Genomic DNA, 22,084 nt, shown 5'->3' with positions numbered 1-22,084 from the left:
AACCGTGCCGAGGCAGAGACAAGGTCCAGGGCTCCCGGCCTGGCCGCGGGACCGGGCGGACACCCAGCGGGCTCGGCTCTACAGAGCTGGAGCCGCCGCCGCCGCCAGCAGCCGTTGCCGCCGCCAAACCATCCTCCAAACACCCGCGCCGCCGCCTCACAACATGTCGGCGGAGGCCGTCGCTAGAATCCTAGCGGCCGCGTGGGAACGAATACGGACTGAGCCAAACCCGGAGGGAACCGCAGTGTCGGTCGCCCTGGCAGTTCAGCCGAACGCAGGTCGTGGAAGGCGAGGCAGCGGCAACCGCGGCCTCCCTTGAGACCGGAGAGGAGAGGCTCGCTGGAAGCCGCTCCCGACAGGCCCTGCGCCACCGGAAGTCTCGCCTCCTCCCTCCAGGACTGATTTCCGGGTGTGACAGCAGCCCCGCCCCGGCCCGCGCCGGCGGGGACCGCCCCTCCACGCCGGCCGTTCGGCCTGACGTCTAGGGCCTGGTGTCTTCTCTCGCGCCCCTCTCGTGCGGCCCCGGACGCCCCCGTCACGGAGCTGTTCTGGAGCAGGGTCCTAGGCCCAAGGAAGGGCGGGCAGGCCCCGATGGCTGGTCTCCAGCCTCCCGGACCCACAAGTGGGGACAAAGGCGCGACGCGTGTCGCTAGAACTTCCTGTATCTCCCCGACCGCCCCGGCGAGGCTGGGCGGGACCGAGGCCTGCTCTCGTCCAAGTGCGGTGTGAGGGGAAGAAAGCGCAGCTTTCGGAAGAGATGAGCTCCAAGCGTGTGACACGGTCGGAGCCCTCGGCGGCCCTCTGCCCATTTCCTTCCCGGAGTCCGAGGCCGGTCACCGCCGAGGGCCGAGCCGGAAGCCGGAGCTCAGGCTCCGCGGCGCGGTGCAGGTTTCCGCCCGGCCGTGCGAGCTCGCGGCCTCGCGAGGGAGGGTTAAACCCCCGGCTCTTCGGGCCTCCCGCGCGTGGACCGGCGTGGCGAAGACCAGCTACGGTTTCCGATTCCTGCAATAACTGCATTTTTTACGAACGGAATTTGTCCCGTACTGCCACGTGGACGCAGAGATTACCTTTATGACTAGTGGGAGGTGTTGTAATTACTACAAAGCACTTGAATTCATTTGGACACTTGAATTCATCAGAGTCATTTGGCCTCAATATTTTGGATACCATGTGACTTATTTGGAATCCTTTCCAAGAGACTACAGCCTATCACTTTATTTTATTTGCATTTGGCTAGCCAAGTGGGCTTTAAAACCCAGCCCTACATTATTCTTTCACTTAACATTTTCTCCAGAACACTTGCTGGCTCTTTTTTTTTTTTTTTTTATTGTGGGTCAAGGAGCTTGAACTCTGGACCTGGGCACTGCCCCTGAGCCCTTCAGCCACTCTACCCCTGGGCCAGGGCGTTGTCCCTGTGCTCTTTAGCCCAAGGCCACCGCCCTACCTCTTGAGCTTCAGCTCCGTTTCCCATTTTCTAGTGATTAATTGGAGATAAGAGTCTCTGACTTTGAGCCGAAATCCTCAGATCTCAGCCTCCTCAGTAGCTAGGATTACAGGCATGAGCCACCGCGCCCAGCTTTGCTGGCTACTTTTTTTTTTTAAAGTGTAGACATATGTAAGTTTAGTCAAAGGCAAATTTAATAAAAGCTAACCATTTTCAATATGAATGAATACAGGATCGAATTTAGCTTTATTGTTATGAGAAATGGAGCTCGCTTTGTAGTCTAGGCTGGCCTCCAACTGGCAAAAACAGGAATTGCAGGCATGATCAACATACCTGCTTTCAAATCATTTTGATGAAGCTTCTTTTAAGTTTCTTACTGTTGATTTTAAGACTTACTTTTGCTTTTGCTTTGGGTTTTTCTTTTTCACAAAGGAAGCACAGTTGGGCACCCTGGCCCACACCTGTAATCCTAGTTACTCAGGAGGCTGAAATATGAAGATTCGGGTTCAAAGCCAGCGTTGGCATTAAAGACTCTGAGACTCTTATCTCCAATTAACCACTAGAAAATGGGAAGTGGTACTGTGACTCAAGGGGTAGGGCAGTAGTCTTGAGCTGAAGAGTTCTGGGACAACACCCTGGCCCAGAGTTCAAACCCCACGATGGAAAAAAAAAATAAGAGGGAGAGAGGGCTCATTCTACTCAAGAGGTTGAGATCTGAGGATTGCAGTTCAAAGCCAGCCCAGGCATGAAAGTCCATGAAACTCATCTCCAATGAGCCACCACAAAATCAGAAGTAGAGCTGTATCTCAAGTGGTAGAGCACTAGCAGTGAGCTGAAGAGCTCAGAGACAGCACCCAGGCCCAGAGATCAAGCCCATCACTGCCTTCCCCACTCCCCCCCACCAAAAAAATAGGCACAGAAAGGTATTGCAATCATAATGCAATCATACTATTCAGTATACACTATATGGAAAATTACCTCAGTACCATATATACACACACAAAAAAAAACCAGAAGTGATGCTGTGGCTCAAGTGCTAGAGCGCTAGCCTTGAGAAAAGTCCAAGGACAGGGCCCAGGCCCAGAGTTCAAGCCCTATGACTGACAAAAGAAGGAAAGAAATCTACTCATTACCTAACTTATGAATCTAACAACATTTTAATAAAACTACATTAAAAATAATTGTTAGGCTGGGAGTTTGGCCTAGTAGTAGAGTGCTTGCCTACCATGCACTTAGAGTTGGATTCCTCAGAACCACATACATAGAAAAGCTGGAAGTGGTGCTGTGACCCAAGTAGTAATGTACTAGCCCTGAGAAAAGTCCAAGGACAATGCACAGACCCTGAGTTCAAGACTCAGGTTGGGCAAAAAATAATAATCTGTCTTGGTCTTTTTTTTTTTTTAAGAGTGAGCGAGAGGGTAGGCTAGGTTTCTTTTTCTTTCTTTTTTTTTTTTTTTTTTTTTGCCAGTCCTGGGCTTGAACTCAGGGCCTGAGTACTGTCCTTGGACTTTTCACAAGGTTAGAGCTCTACCACTTGAGCCATAGCACCACATCCAGCTTTTTTCTATGTATGTGGTACTGAGGAATTGAACCCTGGTTTTTGGTGGATGCTAGGCAAACACTTTACCGCTATGTCAAACCCCTGGCCCTTGTCTTGGTTTTATCAAGCCTCTCAACCAGAAAAGCAAAACAAAACAAATAACATTCCTGGAATTGTTAGTCAATGAACCAAATCTGGCAGTTCTTAGAAAAGTAATTTTTGCTTTTCTTATAACATTTATCTTTTGTAGACTCAGTATTGTGTTAAATTGCTATTGCAGTTGGGCACTGGTGACTCATACCTATAATCTTAGCTACTCATGAGGCTGAGATCTAAGGATCTCTGTTGGAAGGCAGCTCTGGCAAGGAAATACAGGAGGCTCCATCTCCAATTATCCACCAGGAAACTGGAAGTGATACTATGGCTCAAGTGCTAAGTTGGCAGAAATAAAGCAAAGGAAGGAAGGTAGGTAGGTCACTTTACAAACTTCCTTCTTAGAAATGAAAATGATATATAAAGTCTACTGAGAGTCCAAGGACAGTGCTTAGGCCCTGAGTTCAGCTCCAGAGCTGGCAAAAAGTAAAGGCCATGAGATTTTTATTACAGAATACTATACAGTATGTTTAAATGTCATATATAATATTGCTGAAATTTAATGTAAATAGTGAGGTAAGTTATGAAATGTACCAGTCTGTAAGTGTTTTTGTTTTTGTTTTGTTTTCCCTGTCCTGGGGCTTGACCAGGCCTAACCAGCCACTCTAAAGGTCGGTGGATTAAAACAATGGCCATGTATTACTTCTTAGGAGTGTCTGTACTAGTTGAGCAAAAATTCTAAAAATTTTTTTCTAAGTCAACTGTGGGTTGAGTAGGTGGCTTTATTGATTTTGGCCACACTCATGTATTTTAGCAATCAGCTGGCTGCCACCAGATTTACAAAGGCCTGCATTTCCATTTATTTTCCCCAGCAGGTAAGCAGGGACACATTCTTATGATGAAGCAGGAACTGTTTACCCATTTATCTGTTTACTTAACAGGTCTCTTATGTGCTAGGCAGAGTGGGAGAGTCATGTGAGAAGTTGAAAACCTTGGTATCTAAACAGTAAGCTGAAGATGACCTGTGTAGCAGGAAAACTGCCGTGTGTGTGGTGTCACAGATGGTTTGGATAGGGTTTTAGGGTCCCTCAAGGTTTAGACTTTAATCCCCATTGAATTTAATCCCCATGATGAGGTACTGAGAGAGTGGAAACTCAATTCAATGATGGTATTCAGAAGTGGGGACCTTGCCACAGGATGAGAATTACAACTGCTGGAGTGGAGTCCTCATGAGGAAATCCTGATAGCTTTCTACAGAGGAAGAGAAATCAGACACACACACTGCACAGGTATTCTTCCTGTCTCTGGCAATGGGATGCTCTGCCAGCAAGGAGGCCAGCACCAAAGTGATAGTGGGCCTTGTAGGTCTAGAACTCTGAGCCCTAAAAGCCCTCTTTTTATAACTTACCTAGTAATTGGTATGGTGTTATTAGTACCAGAAACCTGGCTAAAACCAGATAATGGAAAGTATAATGAAAAAAATCAAAATTTGTCACCTGAAATACTGTGATGGACCAACTAAGCCTTTTTGATCAGTCAAAAACTGCAGTGGGGCCAGGGGCAGAGGCTCACGCCAGTAATCCTAGCTACTCAGGAGGCTGAGATCTGAGGATCAAGGTTCCAAAGCCAGCTAGGGCACAAAAGGACCTGAGACTCTTTTCTCCAATTAACTTCTAGAATATGGGAACTGGGGCTTGGCTCAAGGGTAGGATGGTAGCCTTGAGCTGAAGAGCTCAGAGACAGCACCCAGGCCGAGTTCAAGCCCCATTCCCCAAGTTTTATCTTTCATAAATGTATACATACAAAGAAAATATCTGTTTATTGAAATTTTCAACTTTTTTGGGGGGGGGGTTAGTCATAGGGCTTAAACTCTGGGTCTGGGCACTCTCCTTAAGCTTCTTTAGGAAGCTCTTTAGGAAGCTTATACTACTTGAGCCACAGTGCCACTTCCAGCTTTATTTCTGTTTAATACTGAGGAATCGAACCCAGAGCTTCATGCATGCTTAGACAAGCACACTACCACTACGCCAAATTCACAGCCCACATATAAAGTTTGAATTTTAAGTGGAAAGAATTGATGAGAAGATTCCTGTTACAGGAAGTTAAGAGCAGGTGCAATAAGGAAGGACCTAGGAGAGACTTATGGAGAAAAACCATAGATATACTCCATGAAATGAAGAAAGCAGAATTATGGAAGAATGTAAGAACCATTTTAAAGAAATTACCCCAGAGTGCTGATTTGGAAGAGAGCCATATTTATGAGACCTCAAAATCAAATTTGTCTCTTGAGAGGGAAAACAAGCCTCTTTTCAGGCTGAATTCCCCAGCCACCTTGCTTATTTTCATCACTGTAAATGAACACTGGGGAAAGAACAGGCTGAGTCTGCCAAGCAGTCCACCTGGTGTGTTCTCATAATCCCAGTGTAGTTCTTTTCCCAGTCAGGCTTGCACAGAGGACATCCTGTTTTTGTTTGTTTGCTTTGTTGTTTTTGTAGTCCTGGGAATTGAACTCAGGACCTAGGCACTGTCCTTGAGTGTTTTTTGTTCAAAGATAATGCTCTACCACTTGAACCACACCACCAATTTGGGCTTTTTTTTTTTTTTGCCAGTTCTGGGGCTTGAACTCAGGGCCTGGGCACTGTCCTTGGACACTTTTTGCTCAAGGCTAACACTCTGCCACTTGAGCCATAGCACCACTTCCAGCTTTCTTTTTTTTTTTTTTTTAAATTATGTGGTATCAAGCAATTGAACCCAGTACTTCATGCATGCTAGCCAAGCACTCTTAACACTAGGCTACACTCCTGGCCCCAATTTGGCCTTTTTCTGTGTATATGGTACTATCAAACCAAGGCCTTCAACCATGCAAGCACTCTGCCCCTAGGCCATACTTCCAGCCTTACATCCTGGTTTTTGATAGCAACATTAACCTTGTACCAAATGCAACCAAGTCTGTCTCAAAGAATTTTATTAGAATATAAAGGGAAAAGTGAGTTAAAGTTGTCAGTTTGTTTTGTTTTGGCCAATCCTGGGCTTAGACTCAAGGCCTGAGCACTATTCTTGGGCTTTCTCAAGGCTAGAGCTCTACCACTTGAGCCACAGCACCACTTCTGGCTTTTTTTCCATGTATGTAGTACCAAGGAATTGAACCTGGGTCTTTGTGCATGCTAGGCAAGCACTTTATCACTAGGTCAAACTCCTGGTCCAAGAGTTGTCAGTCTTTATAATAATCTCCTACCACAAGATTTAGCTTTATATGCTGGGTTATGTAAACTGACCTAAAAATTTGTTATAATTGAGGCCAATACAGACCACAGTGATACTGACCAACTATAGTACTTTTTGCAGCATCTCACAGTATGTGGCTTTTTTTTTTTTGCCAGTCCTGGGACTCAGGGCTAAGCACGGTCATTGAGATTCTTTTCCTCAAGGCTAGCACTTTACCACTTGAGTCACAGTACTTCTTCCAGTTTTCTGGTGGTTAACTGGAGATAAACTCACTAACTTTCCTGCCTGGGCTGGCATCAAACCATGATCTTCAGATCTCAGCTTCCTGAGTGCTAGGATTTATAGGTGTAAGCCACTAGCACCCAGCTGCTTATGTTAATGTCAGGTGTTTATTATAAACTGAAGTGGATATGATAAGTATGCATTTGGATATATAGGTATAGAATTCAAGAAAGAAGCTGGCTCTAGAGATACAAATTTGAAAAGCATGAAGGTACATATAGTTCTCTGAGTCAGCAGGATAGATGTAATCATCTAGAAGACAAACTAGAAAAGAGTTCAGGAGAGAACTCGGTGTACTCCAACATTTAGCACAGAAGTGATTTCATATCCAAAGCAAGACGCGTATGTTCTCTGATCTTACCCAACAGGTAAGATCTGGAACAGAGTAACAATGAATGTAATCCTTTCTCTTATTGTGGAGATATGCGTTCTAAATCCCCCTCCCGTGAATCGGGACTGAGTCATCCAGTTCACTTGTGTGACCAGTAGAACTAATCACAAGTGACATCCTGTGACCTAGAGACAAAGCCCTAAGAAGTCAGTTTCTGCCTATGGCCTGTGGAACATTTGCTCTGGAAGCCTAAGTCACCATGTAAGTAGGCCTGTTGCGCTGAAGCTACCCTGGAAAGGCCACCCAGGTTATCCTAGTTGACCTTCTCAGATAAGCACAACTTTCCTGATACTCCCACCAGCCATCAGACATATGAATGCAGCAATCTTGTCTTTTCCCAGTGAAACTATCTTCTAACAAATGATCCCATATGGTATCACATGGGACATAAGAACTGCCCACCAGGTCCTGTCCTAATTTCTGACTCCCCAAATGGTTGTGAAGTTGGGGACAATTTTCTGCAATAGCAGAAAACTGGAATATCTTAAGCTTTCTTTGAGACTTTATTTTCTAATATTCCTCACTTGTGACATGTCTTATTTTATTTTCTCAATACACACATTGTTACTAACTTTTCCCTCTATACTGCTTCTTTCTGCTCAAACTTGTGAATATCCGTAGTCTTTTTTTTGTTTTTTTGGCCAGCCCTGGGGTGTAAACTCAGAGCCTGAACTCAGGGCCTGAGCACTGTTCTTGGGATTTTTTATTTATTTATTTTTATTGCAATTAGTAAAAGGGTTACATGATATTTGCCAGATAGAAGGTGCATTAATTCACATACATTGATACCCTTTCACATATCTTGGTACCCGTATCCCTCCCCCCGTTCTTGGGATTTTTAAGGCTAGCACTCTACCACTTGAGCCACAGCACCACTTCTGGCTTTTTCTATGTATGTGGTACCAAGGAATTGAACCCGGGTATTTGTGCATGTTAGGCAAGCACTCTACCACTAGGCCAAACTCCTGGCCGAAGTTTTATCTTTTTCTTTTTTTTTTTGGTGGGTCATGTGGCTTGAACTCTGGGCCTGGGTGCTATCTCTGAGCTCTTCAGCACAGGCTATAGCTCTACTACTTGAGTCACAGTACCACTTCCCCAATATTTTTAAAGTTCTCATTGTGATCTGTTAAGGATGAGAGTTGACATGGCTAGACTACAGAACTAGAGAAACTGAATTAGTATAGCTAATGACTCCAGGTTTCAAAGGCATGAGTTTCTTTCTCTGGGATATAAGTACCTCACCATGGAGGAGACCCTAAGATAAGGTAGGCCCAGAGTAAATGAACAAGGTAGAACAGAATAGGGTAGGAAAGGGGAAGAACTCTTTGATCTAGAATTTTGGTCCAGTATTTGAGTAATAGCAAGGTCAAACTCCCAGGAATGTAGCAGTGGTTTGTTAAAAAGGAGAGTAGGCAGGGCCAGGAGTTTGGCCTAGTGGCAGAGTGCTTGCCTAGCATGAAGGAAGACCCAGGTTGGATTCCTTGGTACCACATACATAGAAAAGGTCAGGAATGGTGCTGTGGCTCAAGTGGTAGTGCTCTAGCCTTGAGAAAGCCCAAGGACAGTGCTCAGGCCCTAAGTTCAAGACACAGGACTGGCAGAAAACAAAACAAAACAAAGACAAAAAGGAGAGAAAAAAGGAGAAGGCATACAAAAGGGTGGAGAACCATCAGGAGAAAGTAAGGAAATTCTTTGAACTTTTAACTAGTCCTGGTGCTTGAACTCAAGGCCTGAAAACTGTTCTTGGGCTTTCCTCAAGATTAGCACTCTACCACTTAAGCCACAGCTCCACTTCCAGCTTTTTCTGTGTATGTGGTACCGAGGAATCAAACCCCGGTCTTCATGCATACTAGGCAAGCACTCTACCACTAGGCCAAACTCTGGGCCCAGGAAGCTCTTTAAACTTTATGAAGGACCAGAAGCATGGCCTAGTGGCAGAGCGCTAGCTAAGGTACGCAGGAAGCCCTTGGTTCAATCCGTTGGTACCATATACACTGAAAAAGCGGGAAATGGTGCTGTGGCTCAAGCAGTGGAGTGCTAGCCTTGAGGAAAGCCCAAGGTCAGTGCCCAGGCCCTGCGTTCAAGCCCCAGGACAGGCAAAAAAAAAAAAAATCTAAAGACAGCTACCACAATTACTGTCATTCAGATTCAGATGATCAATAAAGGAATGTGATAAACTTTACAGTTGAGGGCCAAGAAAAGAAACGCTGGAAAGGAAATTAAACTCTGACCTAGCCCTTTGTCTTGTAATGAAGATCACAAAAGGCATTTTTACAATGAAATAGATGTAGTTATTGTTTTATCTGGTTTCATTTTTTAAAATTTATTTTATTTATTTTTATTTGTTTGCCAGTCCAGGGCCTTCAACTCTGGGCCTGAGCACTGTCCTTGGGCTTTTCTCAAGGCTAGAGTTCTACCACTGGAGCCACAGCACCATTTCCAGCTTTTGTCTATGTCTGTGGTCCTGAGGAATCAAACCCAGGTCTTTGTGCATGCTGGCAAGCACTCTACCACTAGGCCAAACACCTGGCCCTTGGTTTCATTTTTATTATGTGATAGTTAAGAGACATAAAGCTGCTTGTCATTATGTAAGTGGCTGGTGCCCTCTAGTGGCTATTTATTTTACCTGTGTGTATATCCTAAAACATACTAAGAAAAAAAAAAAAAACACCTGAAAGTACAAAGCACCTAAAAGTACATGTATGTATTTTCATGTACGATATCTGAAAATATAACAGTGAATTCCATAAATACTATTTGTAAAATTAAGATACACAATTTGTTGTAATCAAATGATATCTATAAAATTTAAAAATAATAGCTGGGTGCAGTGGCTCAAGCCTGTAATCCTAGCTACTCAGGAGGCTGAGATCTGAGGATTGCAGTTCAAAGCATGCCCAGGCACTAAAGTCTGTGAGGCTCTTATCTCCAAGAGCTCAAGGACAGCGCCCAGGTCCAGAGTTCAAGCCTCATGTCTAACAAAAAATTTAAAATATTAATATTTAATATGTTTCAATATACTTTGACAACAAAGCTGGAGGAAAATAAAATATTTGTGTGTTAACATAATTTAGTTTTTTAAAATAAGTTTATGCTGGGCACTGGCATAGGCTCATGCCTATAGTTGTAGCTACTCAAGAGGCTGAGAGTTGAAGATCACAGTTCAAAGCCAGCCAGATCAGGAGTCTGTGAGACTCTAATCTACAGTTAACTGCCAAAAATCCAGAAGTGGAGATGTGGCTGAGTGGTAAAGTACTAGGCTTGAGCACAAAAGCTCAGGAATAGCACCTGACAAGATTTTCATTTTCACGATGTTGATTCTTCCAATCCAGGAGCATGGGAGGTTTCCTCAGTTCTGCTTTAATTTCCTTTTTCAGGTTTTTAAAGTTTTCATCATAAAGGTCCTCTACATTCTTAGTTAATTCCTAAAGAACTTTATTTTCTTTGAGGCTACTACAAAAGGAGTTGCTTTCCTGATTGCTGCCTCGATCCTCTCATTGTTGGCATAAAGGAAGATGGTTGATTTTTGAGGGTTAATTTTATACCCTGCTACCTTGCCAGAGTTTCAAATCAGCTCTAGCAACTTGGAAATGGAGACTACAGAGTTCTTTAAATACAAAATCATGTCATCTGCAAAGAGGGAAATTTCATTTCATTTTTCTCTACTCTGAGATTCCCCCTCACTCCAGTTAGAATGGCCATTATCAAGAAATCTAATAACAACAGATGCTGGCGGGGCTGTGGCCAGGAGGGATCACTACTACACTGTTGGTAGGAGTGTAAACTCATTCAGCCACTATGGAAAGCAGTATGGCAGTTCCTCAAAAGACTAAATATAGAGCTCCCTTATGACCCAGCAATTCCACTACTTGGCATTTACCCAAAAGTCCCAAAACAAGGACATACTAAACCCACTAGCACAATGATGTTCATTGCAGCATTATTTACCATAGCAAAGATGAGAAACCAACCCAAATGCCCCTCAGTAGATGATTGGATCAACAAGATGTGGCTTTTATACACAATGGAATTCTATGCTGCCATCAGAAAGAATGACATCACCCATTTGTAAGGAAATGGAAAGACTTGGAAAAAATCATATTAAGTGAAGTAAGCCAGACCCAAAGGAACATAGGCTCAATGGTTTCCCTCATTTGTAATAATTAGTACAAACCTTGGACTCTCATAGGATTACAATAGCTCAAAACCTAGATACATAGGATGAGGCTAAATGAAAGGACCTCTAGGATATGGAAACAAGAGCTATATAATGTGTGATAATTGTTCTTAATGTACTATGTTATTTCTCATCTCTTTTGTTGTCCTTTGGTTATTCTCATATTGTTACAGTATCTAACCTTCTTATCTGATATATTGCATATACATTTATTTATTTGAAATAGGAAAGGGAAGGGGGAAAACAAGATGAGGGAATGGGGTGAGGGGAGGAAAATGGGGACAAAAACATGAGAAGGGTATCAATGTGTGTGAAGTAATGCACCTTCTATCTGACAAATATAACTGTAACCCCTCTATTAATTACAATAAAAAATTGATATTCCTTTCTCCAAATGTGTTAGCATTTACCAGTAAAACATCTGGCCTACAGTATTCTTTGAAAGAATGTTTTAAACTGGAAACTTAATTTCTCTCAGATCAGATTATTCACTTTTACCATTCATTTGTGTAAGCTCTGATAAGGTACACTGTTTTAAGGACATTGTTCTATATCAGTAAAGCTTTGAAATTACGGCATAAACATATACTTTGTATTTCCAAAATTGTCTGCAAGTATAGTCATATTTTCCCGTTATTTCTTTTTGTGGTCCAAGACTAGAATTTGAACTCTGTACCTGATGCTTTCATTCATTGGCTGCTGCTCTACCAACTATGTAAGCCATGCTTCCAACTCTCTCCTTCCTTCCTTCTTTCTTTCTTTCTTTATTTTATTTATTTATTTATTTTTGGCCAGTCATGGCTTGAACTTGGGGACTGGCGATTTTGTTCGAGGATATTGCCGTATCACTTTGAGCCACAGCTCTATTGGTTTTCTGGTGGTTAATTGGAGATAAGAATCTCAGGAACTTTCTTGCACAGGCTGGCTTTGAACTATGATCCTCAGATCTCAGCCTCTTAAGTAGCTAGATTTATAAGTATGAGCCACCATATCATAGCTCTTATGCTTTTTTTTTTTTTTTTTTTTTTGCCAGTCCTGGGCTTGAGCTCAGGGCCTGAAAACTGTCCTTGGACTTTCTCAAGGCTAGACTTCTACCACTTACGCCTCAGCACACATTTCCAGCTTTTTTTTTTTTTTCTATGTGTGTGGTACCAAGGATTCAAATCCGGGTCTTCGTGCATGCTAGGCAAGCACTCTACCACTAGGCCAAACTCCTAGCCCCTTTTTTTTGCCAGTCCTGGGGCTTGAACTCAGGGCCTGGGCACTGTCCTTGGGCTTTTTCAAGGCTAGCACTCTACCACTTAAGCTATAAGCACCACTTTTGGCTTATTCTGTGTATGTGGTATCAAGGAATCTAGGGCTCTGTGCATCCTGAGCAAGCAGTCTACCACTAGACCACACTCCTAGCCCCTCCTATACTCTTAGTAATGGTAATTGTAGTATTTCTTTCTTGACCAGTCTTGCTAGAGTTCTATTTTATCTTTTTTGTTTTTGGGGGTTTTTTTGGCCAATCCTGGGGCTTAAACTCAAGGCCTGAGCACTGTACTTGGGATTTCTCAAGGCTAGAGCTCTACCAGTTGAGCCACAGCACCATTTCCCGCTGTTTTCATGTATGTGGTACTAAGGAATCGAACCTAGACCTTTGAGCATGCAAGCACTTTACCACTAAGCCAAACTCCTGGCCTGAGTTCTATTTATTTTATTAATATTTTTAGTGAACCAACTTTTAGCTGTGTTGATTTTCTCTATCAATTTTTTCTATCATTTATTTTTCTTAGGTTATTCTTCTGAACCATGCCTCCAAGTCACTTAATTTGCTCCTTATTTCTCCTTTATTACTGAATATATGTACTATGTATTTTAACAATACATAAAAAAGAGGGGACAGGAGTTTGGCCTAGTGGTACAGGGCTTGCCTAGCATACATAAAGATCCAAGTTCGATTTCTCCATACCACATATATAGAAAAAGCCAGAAGTGGTACTATGGCTCAAGTGGCAGAGCTCTAACCTTTAGAAAGCCCAAGGATAGTGTTCAGGCACTGAGTTCAAACTCCAGGACTGGCAAAATAAATAAATAAATTAATTAATTAATTAATTAAATAAAATAAAAAGAAACCGGCAATTGTAGACCAAATAAGATAAATTTCCACTAAGTTATGATTAGTGAAAAATATTAAAATATAAAATTTACTCAAAGGCAATAAAATAACACTTTCTATGCAATATGTGCTATACATAATAACAAGTAAACACAGGACAGTACCAACAATTTCATTTCTCATCGTGTTGATATCTTCTTTAGTTACAAATTTTCTCCCTAGAATACAAAATAATACATTAATACTTGAAATATTCTCATATTGATTTAGTATTACAGTCCACTATAGGAATCAGGAGAATGAAGAGGGAAATATTAGTCGATTAAAAATATGAGTCATGAACTGGGCGTGGTGGCTCACACCTGTAATCCTAGCTACTCAGGAGGCTGAGATCTGGGGATCAAGGTTCAAAGCCAGCCTGGGCAAAAAAGGACCTGAGACTCTTATCTCCAGTTAACTTCTAGAAAACAGGAAGTGGGGCTCAGCTCAAGGGGTAGGACAGTAGCTTTGAGCTGTGAGGAGCACAGGACAGGATCAATGACCAGGCCCAGGGGTAGGGCGGTAGCCTTAAGCTGAAGAGCTCAGGGACAGTGAGGCTTAGGCAGAGTTCAAGCCCTAAGACCCACAAACAAACAAACAAAATACTATATATGTCATGTCGTAGGCTGGGAGTTTGGCCTAGGGGTAGAGTGCTTGTCTAGCATGCAAGAAGACCAGGTTCAATTCCATGGTACCACATACTAGAAAAAGCTGGAAGTGGTGCTGCGGCTCAAGGAGTAGAGCACTAGTCTTGAGAAAGCCTAAAGACAGCGCTCAGGCTCAGAGTTCAAACCCCAGGAGGGGCCAAAAAAAAAAAAAAAAAGAGCGAGAGAGAGAGTTATGAGCTGGGCACTGTTGGCTCATGCCTGTAATCCTAGCTACTCTGGAGGCTGAGATCTGAGGATCTGGATTCAAAGTCAGCCCAGGCACGGAGGTCCATGAGACACTTATCTTCCATTAACCACCAGAAAACCAGAAGTGGTGCTATGGCTCAATAGGGTAGAACAGTAGCCTTGAGCTGAAGAGCTCAGGGACAGCGCCCAGACCCAGAGTTCAATTCCCAGGATCAACACACACACACACACACACACACACACACACTCCAGTCAAAAAAAATCCTGCAAAACAAAATAAGTGAGGCGTTTTGGTTTGGTTTGGAAGGAGGGTAAGAATGAATACAAGGTTAAACTAAATTGACTTTAAAGCTCAAAACGGGGACACTGCCCAGCCTTGGTTACTCATACCTGAGGTCAGAAAACTGAAGTTTGAGGCTACTCAGGGCAGAAATGTATGTGAGGTTCTATCTCCAAGTAACCAGCAAAACAGCTAGATTAAAGTCATGGCATGGCACAAGTGGCAAAGCATTGGCCATGAGTAAGTAAATCAAATTCAAACAACAAAACCAAAATGAAGACAGGAAAAATAGGATATTCAGACATTAGTGCCACAGAATGGTTTGACAACACACAGTAAAAAGACAAATGATCACATGAAATAAGGACGTTAATACTGAACTCTTCTCACAGTGGTTAGGAGCAGAACTCAATAGGCACAATAATAATATCTAAAGCTCAACATAGTGACTCCTGCCTGTAATCTCAACACTTGGATGGCTGAGGCAGGAGGATAGATAGCATATTTGGTGCCAATCCAGGTTACAAAGAAACATCTGTCTCAACATCTCTCAACATCTGCTCCAGTATAGTGCTAAGCACATGACTGCTAAGAGAAAGCACCAGGGTTGCACAGCTAAAGCCACTCCTACAGGATTCCTTATCACAAGCTTCAGGGGAAGGCCATACTGGGAAGCAGTACTATCCCAAAGTGAATGTTGTCAAAATTTGTTAGGGTACATTTCAACTGTCATTATAAAGGGAGAAAAAGGCTAGGAGTCAGTGGCTCATACCTGTAATCCTAGCTACTTAGGAGGCTGAAATCTGAAGATCACAATTCATAGCCAGCCTGGGCACAAAAGACTGTGAGACTATTACTTCCAATTAGAGACCAGAAACCCAGAAGTAGTGCTATGGTTCAATGTCGTTCAAGCTCCATACCCAACAAGGAAGAAAAAAAGGAAGAAAGATATCCTGCATATCCTGCTTCTAGCATACAGTAGGTTGGGACAAGTAGTGCTTGATGTTTTGCATTTTGCAGGTTGATTATACATGGCAAAATTATCTGGCCATAAGCTGGGCACAGTGGCTCTCACCTGTAATCCTAGCTACTCAGGAGACTGAGATCTGAGGATCAAGGTTCAAAGTCAGCTGGGGCACAAAAGGACCTGAGACTCTTATCTCCAATCAATATCTAGAAAACCACCAAGTTGCTCATGTCATTAGGAACCCATATATTCTACTTTTTCTTTCATTGTTTTTATTTATTTATTTATTTTTGGCCAGTCCCAGGGCTTGAACTTAGGGCCTGAGCATTGTCCTTTCTCAAGGCTCTACCAGTTGAGCCACAGCACCATTTCCAGCTTTTTCTGTGTGTGTGGTACTGAGAAATAGAACACAGGTCATCATGCATGCTAGGCAAGCACTCTACCACTAGGCCAAACTCCTGACCCTGAACTTACCCTTTTTTTAATCCAAGACTAACTCCTACTTTCCTAGTGGAACTCACACTGAAGAACATAAAAATTTTACTCCACACTTTGCTATCAATTATGAGTTCTTACCTATTGATTATTCCTTCCTGCTTTTTTTTTTCCCCCTCACCAGTCCTGGGATTGAACTCATGGCCTAGGCACTGTCTTTTGAGTTTCCTCAAGGCTAGAGCTCTACCACTTGAACCACAGTGCCACTTCTGGCTTTTTCTGTGTATGTGGTACTGAGAATTGAACCCAGGGCTTCATGCATGCTAGGCAAGCACTCTAACACTAGGCCACACTCCTGACCCTTGATTATTCCTTTCAATACACACAATACTGTTTCATCTCTTTACCTAAAGAACACATTCTTGTCATTATAACTTTAAAAGAGTTGCCTAATCTTGGTGTTTAATCTTTTCCTCTTCCTATTTCCCTCTAAATCTACTCTAATCAGGCTTTTTTACTTTTTTTTTTTTTTTGGCCAGTCCTGGGGCTTGAACTCAGGGCCTGAGCACTGTCCTTGGGCTTTCCTCAAGGCTAGAGCTCTACCATTTGAGCCACAGCACCACTTCCAGCTTTTTTTTCTATGTATGTGGCACCAAGGAATCAAACCTGGGTCTTCATGCATGCGAGGCAAGCACTCTACCACTAGGCCAAACTCCTGGCCTGGCTTTTTTACTCTTATTTATTTATTTTTGTTTTTGGTGGGTCACAGAACTTGAACTCTGGACCTGGGCACTCTCCCTGAGCTCTACAGCTCAAGACTACCGCCCTACTGCTGGGCGTTGTCCCAGAGCTCCTGGCTCAAGAGTAGGGCGGTAGTTCAGGCACAGTGCCCAGGCCCAGAGTTCAAGCTCCATGACAAAAAAAAAAAGTGGTTAGGTGCTAGCCTTGGACAAAAGATTCAAAGAAAACACTCAGGTGCTGAGTTCAAGCCCCAGATGGAACCTCCCCGCCCCCCCCCCACCTGCCCTACAAATAAAAGTTGTTTTTTCCTACACTTTCAGTCACTTTTCTGTGAAATTTATTTCTCAAAGTTATTCAGTTTCTATTATAATCTATTACTAAGGGAAAGTTTTTCAGTTTCTATTACTATTACTTTGGGAAAGTATCTTTTCTTTTGTTTTCTTGTCAGGATAATGTATAGAGGGGTTACAATTATATTCATCAGGCAGTAGGTGCATTACTTCTCACACATTGATACCCCTTCTCATGTTTTTGTCCCCATTTCCATCCCCTCTCTTAAAAAATTAAAAAAAATTTTTATTGCTACTCTTGGGAATTATACTCAGGGCTTAGGCACTGTCTCCAAGCTTCTTTTGCTCAAGGATAGCACTCTACCACTTAAGCCACAGAGCCACTTCCAGCTTTTTCTGTTTATGTAGTCCTAAGGAATTAAACCCAGGGCTTCATGCATGTTAGGCAAGCGTTCTACCATATTCTCAGCCCTTTTCTTTCTTTCTTTCTAACACTTTTACTATATTCTTTTTTTTTTGCCGGTCCTGGGCTTAAGCTCAAGGCCTATGCACTGTCCTTGAATTTTTCTCAAGGCTAGAGCTCTACCACTTGAACCTCAGCATCACTTCTGGCCTTTTCTAAGTATGTGGAACCGAGGAATTGAACCCAGTTCTTCATGCATGCTAGGCAAGCACTCTACCACTAGGCCAAACTCCCAGCCCTTTTACTATATTCTTAATATTGATCTAAAGAAAGCATATTCAGAATTTTCATAATATGGTATGATTCATTCAAATACAGGTTGACTTATTTCTAATACAGACCAACATCTATAACTAGAAAATTAAACTGTTCTAATTTTCAAAAACTTTGACTATATCAGTATAAGATTGTAAGTGTAGAATTCCACAGCATACTAAAAATATTGTATGCAATTGCTTTTAGGTTATGTGTATGAAGTATATGCAAAACATGATCATGTTTAGATTGACTCCATGCCCATGACATTTCTATGTGTGCACGTGTTTGTACCCACCAAGTACTGCTGCTGGGACTTGAATTCAGGGAGTTACTTCCACTTAGTCACTTCCCTACTTCTATCTCTTTGCTGATTAACTAGAGATAAGAGGCTCTCTGATTTATAGGTCCCAATTGGCTTTGAATCATAATTTTCAGATCTCATCTTTCAAAGTAGGAAGTAATACAGCTATAGAGACCCAGAGCTCTATTATGAAAGTATTATAAACTATGGAGAAACCTGAAATGCTTCTGTTCTGCATAAGGAAAATTCAACCTATATTTGAATTTTTCTTCATGTAACTAAAAATATTCACTGAAGACTATCATATATTATATTATATAAAATACATACCTGGGCTAAACCAGCACCTGTCTGCATAGAAGATTTTTTTAAGAGTCTCACTTCCTTGTTTATGTATCTTAGCATTCCACTAAGAGTACTAAAATCATTGTTCTCAGAATTATCATCTTCTAGGTTACATGTGAGAGGCTTAAATGACTCTGACTGAGTATAATTTCGATCTTTATGACTTTCTTCTAATGTTGAAGGTGGTTGTAATTGCATTTGTTTTAAGTCCTGTAGTAATTCTTCAGAAAGATCTTCATTACCATGACTTTTGACACTAAGGTCACTGGCACTAATAGAGCGACGCAGTTTTCTGCACTTGGAAAAAGAAATCTGGGAATGTTTGGTGAACTGTGAATCTTGAGTCACAGGTGTATTTTCTGATGGAAATGATAAAAACTTGATGTCTTCTGTCTTTTTGTCTTTCTGTCCAGAAATTTTGGCTTGTAATCTAGTTAATTCTGATTCCTGCAAAAAAAAAAAAATAGCATAAGGTATATAGTAGGTATTCAGTGTAGTTTGCTTTTAAGAAAATATAAAAATTTCAGAATCCTAGTCAGTCTGTGTCTTATTTCTACACAACTCTTGAGAGTTTTCCAAGTATTGTTTAAATTACCTAATATTTAAGACAGTCTCATTTTGAGACATATGCTCACTTGAAATTCCTTTCAAATGTTCTAAGAAATTCAAGAAATACTAGATTTTTGTTATCCACTTAATTCTAATGATAAATATCAACTTCTATATAAGACTAAACTCTCACACTTAGTCAGATGCTGTGGTTCACACCTATAATCTGAGTACAAAGGAGACTGAGATATCAGGATTATGGTCTAAAGCCAGGCTCGTCAGAGAAGCTGATGAGATTCTAATATAAAATTGACAAGCAAAAAGCAGGAAGTGGAGGTGTGGCACAATTGGCAGAACACCAGCCTTGAGTTCAAGATCTAGTATCACATCAAACAATCATAAACAACAGCACCAAAAAAACAAAAAAAACTAAAAAACCCTCACAGGTAAAAATCCTAAAAATTCCTCCGTGGAAGTACAAAGATTCACTATTTTTGATACTCTAATCTGATTACAGGTGTGAGCCCATACACCGTGCCCAGCTGATTTTGTATCTTTACAATTTTTAGACTGCTTTTGAAAACACCTTTTACTGTCTTCCGATATATGAAGTATAAAGTCATATAATGTTTAGCTGGCCTGGTGGCTCATGCCTGTAATCCTAGCTACTCAGGAGGCTGAGATCTGAAGTTCAAGGTTCAAAGCCAGCCCAGGCACAAAAGGACCTGAGACTCTTATCTCCAATTAACCTCTAGAAAACTGAAGTGGGGCTTGGCTCAAGGGTAGGGCAGCAGCCTTGAGCTGAAGAGCACAGGTACAATGCCCAGGCCCAGGGGTAGGGTGATAGCCTTGAGCTAAAGAGCTCAGAAACAGCACTCAGGCCGAGTTCAAGCTTCATGGCCCACCAAAAAAAAAAAAAAAGACTGGAACTCAATCTTGGTACCTCATGGTTTTGTTCCCTGGCTAGCATTCTACCAACTAAGCCACACTTTCAACCAAAATGAATTAAAAAAAAAATGAATTTAAGTATTTTGTTATTATAAAGGTGATATACAGAGGGGTTACAGTTATATAAGTTAGGTAAAGAGTTCATTTCTTTTTGTACAATGTCATCTCTTCCTAGCTCTCTCACAGTTTTCCTCTCTGAATTCATCATCCACCCATTTATTGTTGGTCATGGGGCTTGAACTCTGGGCTTGGACACTGTCCTTAACCTTTTTACTCAAAACTAGTGCTCTATCACTTTGAGCTACAGCACCCACCACTTGCAGCTTTTTCTGTGATTAACTAGAAATAAGTCTCACAGACTTCTGCCGAGCCTGGCTTCGAACTGTGATCCTCAGGTGGAAGCCATTAGTGTGACAGGCCAAATTCTTTTTTTTTTTTTTGCCAGTCCTGGGCTTGGGCTCAGGGCCTGAGCACTGTCCCTGGATTTTCTCAGGGCTAGGGCTCTCCCACTTGAGCCTCAGCACCATTTCTGGCTTTTTGTTATGTATGTGGTACTGAGGAATCGAACCCAGGTCTTCGTGCATGCTAGGCAAGCACTCTACCACTAGGCCAAACTCCCGGCCCCAAATTCATTTTTTAAATAAAACAATTCTTACTTAATCCACTAATTGGTATAAAATGCTCTATAAAGTTCTACAAAAGCAAGAAAAATTTGTTTCAAAGACATTTCATAGCTGGGCACGGAGGTTCATGTCTGTAATCCTAGTTAATCAGGAGGCTGAGATATGAGGATGGCAGTTCAAACCAGCCTGGGTACTAAAGTCAGTGAGATTCTTTTTTTTTTTTTTTGCCAGTCCTGGGCTTGAGCTCAGGGCCTGAGCACTGTCCTTGGACTTTCTCAAGGCTAAAACTCTACCACTTGAGCCTCAGCACCACTTCCAGATTTTTCTATATATGTGGTACCAAGGAATCGAACCCGGGTCTTCGTGCATGCTAGGCAAGCACTTTAACCACTAGGCCAAATTCCTGGCCAGTCAGTGAGATTCTTATCAACCTGTTGCTCCAGGGGCAGGGCAGTAGCCTTGAACAGATAAGCTCAGGGACAGTGCCCAGTCCCAGAGTTCAAGCCCCATGACTGACAAAAAAAAAAAAAAAAAAAAAAAAGACTTAATTTTTCATTATTTTACATTTATTTACCTTAATAAGCAATGCTTCATTTGCAGCTTCAATTACTTCATTCCTGTCTTGAACTTGTTGGTGTAAATTGCTTACAGTGTCCTGAGCTTCTTCTAATTCCAGTTTTGCCTTCTCTAATTGTTCATTTAGCTGTTGAACAGAAGACTTTTGAGAGTCAGCAGACATCTTCCATTTTGCATGGTTCTCTTGATGTGAAAGCATCTACAATCACAAAATTGTAAACAGGAAAGAGGAAACAGGGTGACATAGGTTTAAAAACTTGCTTTAGGGCTGGGAGTTTGGCCTACTGGTAGAGTGCCTGCCTAGCAAATATGAAGACCCAGGTTCGATTCCTCCGTATCACATACATAGAATAAGCCAGAAATGGTACTATGGATATAGTAGCAGCGCTCCAGCCTTGAGAAAACCCAAGGACAGTTGCGTAGGTCCTAAGCTCAAGCCCCAGGACTGGCAAACAAACAAAACAAAACAAAAACAAAAACTTCTCTAATACTACATTTACTTATTCTTAGAAGAAAGAAAATTCTGACTTCATATACAAGTATTGATTTTACAACAAATAAACTACTAAAGAGTAAAGAAGGGGGCTGGGCGCATAGCCCAGTGGTAGAATGCTCACCTAGTACGCATGAAGCCCTGGGTTTAATTCCATGATATCACATACTCAAAAAAAGCTGAAAATGGTGCTGTGGCTCAAATGGCTGAGTGCTATCCTTGAGCAAAAAGTGTCCAAGGAGAGTGCCCAGGCCGAGTTCAAGCCCCACGACTGGCAAGGGAAAAAAAAAAAAAAAAAACAAGAAAAAAAAACCTTCTTATAGTGATACTTTACCGAACAGTTTATAGTTAAAACAAAGATAGCTAGAATTTGTATGAAAATAATATGTAGTTACTGTGGGAAATGGAGAAAAGAAAGAAGTGAGTAAGGTTAAAAATATGTTGATCACACTTCCCAATATGCCTAGAAATGTCTGAATTTTATCCATGGTGTCCTGATATACTGATAGCATTCCTTGTAATCTCAAAAGTATTGCCTTTGTATATAAGAAATGAGTAACATATTTATGGATTAGATAAAATTGGCCACAAATTGATAATCATTGAAACAGAGTAATAAATATAAGAAAATTTATACTGTTTATATTATTTTGTTTTTGAATATATTTT

At 41.8% G+C, this 22,084-nt stretch overlaps 1 protein-coding gene across 4 annotated transcripts in view; it reads right to left on the bottom strand.

Annotated features, from left to right (window-relative positions):
* Positions 1 to 13,314: 13,314 nt before the first annotated feature.
* Ccdc18 (coiled-coil domain containing 18) overlaps positions 13,315 to 22,084 on the bottom strand; it is an 80,023-nt gene continuing 71,253 nt past the window's right edge. For 3 of the 4 annotated variants that reach the window (XM_090334208.1, XM_090334207.1, XM_090334210.1), the window contains exons 28-30: positions 20,921 to 21,121; positions 18,212 to 18,673; positions 13,315 to 13,471 (exon numbers count right to left, since the gene is read on the bottom strand). In XM_090334208.1, coding sequence (XP_090190334.1) covers positions 13,457 to 13,471; positions 18,212 to 18,673; positions 20,921 to 21,121 — 678 coding nt within the window. In that variant the 3' untranslated portion in view covers positions 13,315 to 13,456. The remainder of the gene's footprint in view (positions 13,472 to 18,211; positions 18,674 to 20,920; positions 21,122 to 22,084) is intronic. The other variant, XM_090334211.1, reaches the window with a different exon arrangement.

The sequence above is a fragment of the Megascapheus bottae genome, chromosome 6 (assembly GCF_031878675.1).
Source record: "Megascapheus bottae isolate mThoBot1 chromosome 6, mThoBot2.hap1, whole genome shotgun sequence".
In the NCBI taxonomy this organism is placed as follows: domain Eukaryota; kingdom Metazoa; phylum Chordata; class Mammalia; order Rodentia; family Geomyidae; genus Megascapheus; species Megascapheus bottae.
Note: the sequence above shows the minus strand (reverse complement) of the source record. Positions and strands in the feature narration are given on the sequence as shown.